We start from the raw sequence: 7,477 nt of genomic DNA, 5'->3' as shown, positions 1-7,477 counted from the left end.
TTTTTTTAAATTGGAGCAAATGGAAGCTCGTTTAACGTGTTCGTGGATTCTGGAGAGTAGACGGTGGTTCCGAGTGTCTTAGGCTAAGCAATAAGAGTTCAGAATTTTGCGGTTCAAAGTAGTCCACATTGAAATGAGTGGGATGGGTAACAGTACAACATACTCCCGGTAGAGGGCGCCCTTACACCATGGTTGAAGTTGGTACAGTGGGCTAGTGTGTGAAGCACATTGAAGTGCAATTGAAGCCTTGACTTGCCTTCAAAGTCACACAAGAAAGGAGACCAAAAATTTAATTCAGTGAGCTTTATTTTGAACCAAACTTTCAATCTTTAAGCCTAATCATAGACATTCTTCATGTTTTTCTTAACTCAACTTTGTAAAATTTGCTTCACTGAAAACTCTTGCCAATTGAATTAGGACCAAATTGTCATGAAAATAAAAATAAAAGAACTTAAAACTCTAGAGTTTTTCACTTGAACGTTTTTTTGGGCAAAACCAAAACAGAATTCAAAACAAGGGAAACTTTTTTTTTTTTTTTTTAACCCTTTCAATGAATTTGTAAACAGCCCACCCTCCCCAAGTGTGCTAATGCATCAGCAGCATCCTCCTGGACAGAAAGTGACGCCGAGCCGAATTGGACACAAAGGTGTGTGTGTAGTTTGCTTTCAATTTGTCACCACTATCAAGGAGGATTTGTGTGCATCAGGGCAGCAAGTGAGCCAATTCACCCCCCCCCCCCCCCCCAATTTAAAATGACCTTAAAGAATGAGACAATTGGGTTACGAAATAAATCCAATTGTAGAGTTGGGCAAGATGCTTTTGTCTCAGTCTCTAAGGTTCTCAACATGGCGGCCGTCGGCAGTAGGCAGCATCCCGTTACATCCGCTTGTCCTGTCGGACCGGTCTTGAAAACCAAACCAAGCTGGAGTACTGCCGACTGGCCGCCAGGTCGCAGACGGCTGCCGAGTGTCTGCAAAAATTGTCGACGCCCCTGCTCGCTCGCAATTTGTTCAACTTGAATATTTTCTTTAGACGCAAAAGCCTCCCTCCCTCCCACCCCGCCAAATAGCCGAATTGGACGATTGAACTTTTTAGGGGCCGATGCGAGCGGGCAGGGGAACTGTCGTTCTGAAACAACGAGGACTTGAAGGGAACATTTTGAAACAAGTCGCTCTTGGTCAAAACAATCGTAAGAGCATCTCGCCACTTGGGGGAACCAAACTTTTCCAAAAAGGCTCCGAGGAACTTTTGTGCAAAATCAGGTTTTTGTGACTAAGTATAACCAAATCCCCACATAGAAAAAAACAAAAAACAAAACGGCAGAAATATAAGCCAGTAACTCAGTCCAAGTTTGCAGTCCAAGCCATGTCGCCATCCGTCGTAGCCATTCCCCTTAGTTGTCCTTTTTTTTGGGGGGGGGGGGGATTAGAAGGAATCTTCGAGAGCAACGTGTTCATGTTGGCGTGGCGGATACAAAAAGCCGTCCATGTTATTGCCTGAATTCAACTCTGTGCGTTGTCAAGTGCCAACCTGTGTTGCTTTTTTCTTCTTCTTTTCTTTCCCTCCTCCGTGTCGTCGTGGCGAGAGTGAATTCCTGCTACATTTCATTCCAGGTTCGATGTGTCCGTCACTGATGTTTTTCCACACGACATTCCGCTTGAAATCAAAATTGGCCGCTGTCGTCTTCGTTGTGTGTAACAGGTGAAGGAGGAAACCAAAGAATGGGCAAAGCAAATCCGCAGCGAGTCGGACAATGCGGTCCGATGGTCGCGTGGAAAATTGCACGACTTCAATTTAAGTGCAATTTTCAATGACACTTCATGCACTAGGGGCTCTTTTGATTCTCAATCATTCTGCCTTTTCTAAAATTATAAATAAAGTCACAGGCCAATAGGCAGTAAAACAGTCTCTCCAGTGCCAACAAATATGCGTGCGTGTGTGTGTGTGTGTGTGCGGCAAGGGTTGGTATATTGTGTTGCGGCCAGACTTCTTATCTACTATCTTAAAACAATCTTAAAATTAAGGTATATACACAGGCTCACAGAGATGTACGGCCATCCACTGGAAGGTGAGCAGGTGGGGGAACTGGGAGGGAAGGAAAAAAAATAAAAAATAAAAAATATCTCCACTTGTTGAGGAATCCTCATGACTCTAGCTGTTGATTGGCTGCACCATCATTTGAATTTTGCTCTGCTGCTGAAGACAGGAAAGTGTCGGGTTTTTCTTGAAGCAACTGAAAAAAAATCATGGACTGTCTGGCTTTCCTTCTCAGTTCAAGAAAGAAGAACAAAAAAAAAAAACCTCCAGCATATTTGTCCACTGTGGGCGCGGGCGGGGCTGTGTGGATCCATGTTTGTCCTGCAATGTGAAGCCAGACTGAAAGCGCAGCAGGACCGGGCCCGGACAGGCAGAAATGAAAAAGTGGTTATGCTCGATGACGACGATGGTTATTACTTCACAACGAGTTGGACTGCTTCTTAAGGCACTTCATACAAAATGGGTCCAAAACAAGAACAGAAATGGAGGTGGGGCTTCTTTTTTTTGGAGGGGCAGGGGAGGATTGCGGGGGCGCTGGCTTCACGTTAAGAGCTGCGGGCCAGGTTTTCGCATCCACTCCATCCCGCAGGGGTGTCTTCAGTGCAGGCGGTGCAGCAATGAGCCCCGTGAAAAGGGGAAGAGTTCTTCCAAAACGCAACTTTCACATTCCCGATGATTTAAGAAAAAAAAAAAAAAAACAACAAAAAAAATCCAGGCTGGGGTGGTGGGGTCTAAAGGGGAATGGAGGATGGGCTCATCTGTGAATGGCAAAAAGAAAAACCATATTAGCCAAAGGTGTGGCTTTGAACCTCAAGACAAAGCTTCAAGTTCTTGGAAGTCAAACATCCCAAAAAAATGACTCACCGGCTCATGGCTTCACTTCTTCGCCGCTCTCGCTGTGGTACTCGGCCACATACAAGCTCTTGTCGATGATGCCCGGGATGGGCTTGATCTCCGTTCCCAGCTGCTCTTCGATGCCTTTCAGGTTGAAGCGATCGTCATACGTGATCAGGTTGATGGCCAGACCCAAGTGTCCGAAGCGGCCTAAAACACGAGGAGGAGCGTTAACCCTTGCTCATTTTAGCTTGCGTGAATTGGGCGATTGGGACAAAAGCGACGTCTCACCAGATCTGCCAATGCGATGGAGGTACGTCTCTCCCAGTTTCGGGAAGTCAAAATTGATCACGACATTCACGGCTTGAATGTCTATTCCTCTTGTGAAGAGGTCTGGAAGAAAACACGCACAATGAACAAGTCGAAAGCAAACGTTTGCCCAGCAAAAGTGTTTTGTGCTAATCAGAAAGCAGAGTCATGCGACAACTACGCTGCACGCACTAAAATGCCAGTGGAGTGATAAGGCAGCAGGTGCGAGTCAAACGTGCTTGACCTTAAACGCAAGGTCAGCCGATGGGAAAGAAATACTACTGGCGCTCGTTATCTCCTGAGAAGAAAGCCGAAACGAGCATCTGCCTTCAACTCGAGCTGCGAAATTGGGTATTGAACAATCCGAGTGGGTGCGTGACTCACCGGTGCAGACGAGATTTCGACACAGACCGTTCCGGAAGTCGTGGAACACGCGGTTGCGATGTTCCTTGGGAGAAAGAAGAGTTCCAAATTACTTTTAAAGACTGACAGCCCAACTTTATCGAGTGTGCATGCGGGAGGGAAGGAGAGAGAACTTTGTCCCAACCTGTCTCATCTTGGCATGAATGTAGAAACACGAATAACCAAGCTGGGAGATCTTCTTGGCAAGGAGCTCCACTCTTTGGGAGGAGTTGCAGAAGATTATAGACTGGTTGATCTGGAGCTAGAAGACAAGACACGTACGTGGCGTTCAAAGTCGATTTTTTTTTCTCTTTTCATCCTGAAATAAAAAGGCATTGAACCAGAGGAATCGGGCTTACCCTTGAGAACAAAGTGTTGAGACAATGCACTTTCTGCCTTTCGGTGACGTAAGCATAATACTGAGTCACGCCCTTCAGCGTGAGCTCCTCCATGAGGTTGATCTCGTAGGGCTTCTGCAGGTGCGAGTTCTACAACGGCAGTGAAAACCGGTTCGTCAGAGAACCAGCGTGCGCGGGACGGGGCAAAACAGGCCGCCTTTGTCAATCATTAAAAGCCACACAAAAAAAAACGTACCATGAACTTCTGCACACTGAGCGGGAACGTAGCAGAGTAAAGCAAAATCTGTCTCTGTTTGGAAAGGAAGCCCAGAATCTCTTCCATCATGACCACAAAGTCCTGAGACAGGAGTTTGTCAGCCTGGTGGCAAATGAGAGGAAGAACAGAGTTGGCACGACAACAAAAATAAGCATGCGGCTTGACCGAATATCGAAGAGCACACCCCACCTCATCGAGAACAATCATCTGCACTTGACTGACTTTGGCCACTCCTTTCTTGATGAGGTCTAAAATCCTCCCTGGGGTTGCGATGACCACATGAACTGGGGAAAAAAACAAAAACCTCGTCAACCTCACACAAAAGCAATCACACGAGTCTCGCCCAAAGCATTACCAGTTTCATCGAGTCTCATAATGTCATCGCGTAGGTTGGTTCCACCTGTGGTCGCCATCACCTTCACTCCTCCCATGTGTTTGCTGACCTGGATGCATATTTGGCTTACTTGCAGAGCCAGTTCTCGGGTGGGCACTATCACCAGCGCTGGGGTAGGAAAGATTACATTCACACAAAATATCCAAGATGCATCATTAGCTCTGGTACGGTGAGCAGATATTTGCACTCCAGGGCAAGTTTGATGTTAAGATGAGACGGCTCATTGAATTTCAAAGCAATGTAACTGACTCATTGATTGTCCACCACTGCGGCAGATTTCAGACATGCCCACCCACCTTGTATGTAGTCCCTCTTCAGGTCAATGCGTTCAAGTAAGGGAATGAGGTAGGCTCCGCTCTTCCCTGTGCCGTTCTTGGCCCTGGCCAAGATATCCCTGCCCGACAACGCGATGGGAATGCTTTCCTCCTACGAGCAGCAGCAATTGATACTTTGGTGAGTTGCTCGCCATTGTGGCGTGAAGATGTGTAAAGTTAGCAGGAAAGGCACCTGAATGGGAGACGGCTTTTCCCAGCCCATCTCAAAGATTCCCATGAGCAGTTCCCTCTTGAGGCAGTAATCTTCAAACTCGTTGCCTTTTGTCGCAGTCACATCCTGTGGGGGGGGGGGGGGGATGGGGGGGGGGGGTGGCGCCGGTAAATGTGACCATTAGCAATTGGAAGCTCGTCAGGAGATTTATAGATATGAATAAAAATACAGACCGAAGTTCTCATCCTCATGTCCTTTGGGGGTAACTTCAAATTTTTCTTCCAGTCATCTCCAGGCCTGCAAAAAGTCCAAACGCTCATGAGAAAGCATTTTATGAAAGCACACATTTGTCATCCCGTCAACTTTTTTTTCCCCATTTCTCAGACACACAACTTACTTGATGACAGCGTTAGTCGTGGGGGCTGTCTGGGCATTGCCATTGTTGATTGTGCCTTTCATCTGGTTGAGCGACTGGTGGGGGCCTCCTCCGCCTCCACCCGGCGCTCCGGCCGGCTTCACCGAGCCTCGGAGCTGCCCGTTCTGATTCGACAAGCCCAAGATAACCGGGTTCTCTGTCCTGGCAGTGCTCATGTTTCCTCTTTAGCTTTTCAGTCCAATAAAGATGAACCACAAGTGAGGAGTGAATCCACTCAGCTGAACACACTCACAATTGAAGGTAGTCCTACCCACTCGGGGCTGCGTATACTGTACAATGCGTCCAAATATTTATTCCTGCCACTAGCTACACTATATTGCCGTTTCTGGGACATGAAGCGATAACTTCTTTTCCGTGTTTTTCAACAGATTACTCTTGGAATAAGGGGGCGCTTGAGCAGTTCAGTTTGAGTGAGGTTGGAGCTTGACAACAGTTGTCTGAAATCCAAACTCCAGAAGGGCTAAGATGGCTTTTCAAGCACAGGCCAACTTGTTCGAGCTGCTTATCTCGGGGAGCTGCGTCCTCTTCGTCGGATTTATATGAACCCTAAAAAACAAAAGTAGTTAGATATACAGCATGTTAAAAAAAAAAATCAACTGTGAGGACTAACCGCTCTCCTCCAAACCGCAATAGCTGCTAAAGATGAACGCAAAGCTCTCCCAAGGAAATTTTACAAACAATTGTGATAAATGCCACACAGTTAGCAGCTAGCGCGAATACCTCATAACGTTAACTCGGGGAAAAATACACAAGGTCGCGTCCATAATGATTTCAAAGGTAAAAACTGAATAATTCTCAGACGACACAAGATTTGCCTCGACAGGAAAAAAAATGTTCAGCTGGAGTAGAGTTCGGATAAAAACGATGACGTAGAGGTTGCTAGCAGCTGAAAATTAGCTTGGCCGAGAAGTGGCCGGAAGACAAATCTTTTCCCACTTTTCCTTTTCTTTACTACTATCAACACTAACTCGACAATGCATATAATAAAATGTTGGCAAAGATCACGATTCCGCTTTTGTAGTTTTTTCTTTTAGTAACAGTAACATTCAACGTCACCGAGTGTTAGCTAGCACGCCAACTAGCTGGTTGGCTAACGATGGCTAAATACGACGTAACTTGTCTCAAACAACGTGACGCAGGTGACTCAGGCTTACAACAGAGAATTCAGCACACACATAACGTCCGACCCGAACCGACCGTTACCTCAGATAAGCGAAATAAATCGTCTTTTTGTGTTTTTCCTTTTTTAAGCTTGGTCAAATGGTAGCCGAGAGCACGAATGAGGCTTCTTCTCATCCGAGCCTGCAAGATGGCGTCCACTCGTATTTGAGCCCGCCTCCCACCGCCACGATCAGCTGATTTCATTTCTGATCTCAATGAAAATAATAATGTTTTCCATAAATCTGGTATCGTGAATAGTTTCTTCCCATTTTTAAATAAGCTTAAATGTACTGCATCGAATGTAGCCGTCGGGGTTGTTATGTACACTTTGACCTGAATCTGACGTCACCGCTGACGCGTCACTAAGCCAGGTTAACAAATACCGTATCATAATTGATTTGAACTCTGAGAACTCTCACTTGCACGTGATTATTAACCTTCCAAAGCTATTTCATTCAAGGTGCTCCCGATAAAAGTTGTATGGGTTTGCTTTGTGTGTGTCAAAATGCACCTTGAGACACTTCAGTGGGTACCCTGCCTCAGTGTTTTCCAATCTTTGTTGAACTGGAGTTAAGGCACATAATTTATATTAGAAAAAAAAACAAAAACACGAACACAACACGAAACAAAAATGTCCAACTAAGTGGATTCAGCTACCTGTAGCAACGTGCGGTTTACACACTTGAGTAATTCCTCTACTTACCACTAGAGGGAGCATTGTATCATCAATATCAGTTTGAGTAAAAATGACAGGTGGTATTAAAGGTATTCATACTGTTGCTTTCTTCTTTCTGTCTTTGTGT

General features: G+C 45.8%; 1 protein-coding gene across 2 annotated transcripts; it reads right to left on the bottom strand.

Annotated features, from left to right (window-relative positions):
* Positions 1-319: 319 nt before the first annotated feature.
* On the bottom strand, positions 320-6,948 carry ddx6 (DEAD (Asp-Glu-Ala-Asp) box helicase 6). 2 transcript variants are annotated; one of them, XM_085915687.1, is made up of 14 exons: positions 6,717-6,948; positions 5,475-6,059; positions 5,311-5,374; positions 5,099-5,203; positions 4,888-5,017; positions 4,553-4,699; positions 4,387-4,481; positions 4,177-4,299; positions 3,942-4,070; positions 3,728-3,844; positions 3,565-3,628; positions 3,163-3,264; positions 2,902-3,081; positions 320-2,795 (listed from the first exon to the last, which is right to left on the bottom strand). In XM_085915687.1, exons 2-13 carry the CDS (start codon positions 5,666-5,668, stop codon positions 2,906-2,908), a joined length of 1,446 nt encoding a protein of 481 aa, XP_085771813.1. In that variant the 5' UTR covers positions 5,669-6,059; positions 6,717-6,948; the 3' UTR covers positions 320-2,795; positions 2,902-2,905. The 2 variants fall into 2 exon arrangements, with proteins under 2 accessions (XP_085771813.1, XP_085771814.1); XM_085915688.1 differs by lacking the exon at positions 6,717-6,948 and adding an exon at positions 6,124-6,702.
* Between the last annotated feature and the right edge of the window lie 529 nt (positions 6,949-7,477).

Source organism: Syngnathus leptorhynchus, chromosome 7, assembly GCF_054491065.1.
Source record: "Syngnathus leptorhynchus isolate UIUO chromosome 7, UIUO_Slep, whole genome shotgun sequence".
NCBI classification, from domain to species: Eukaryota; Metazoa; Chordata; class Actinopteri; order Syngnathiformes; family Syngnathidae; genus Syngnathus; species Syngnathus leptorhynchus.
Note: the sequence above shows the minus strand (reverse complement) of the source record. Positions and strands in the feature narration are given on the sequence as shown.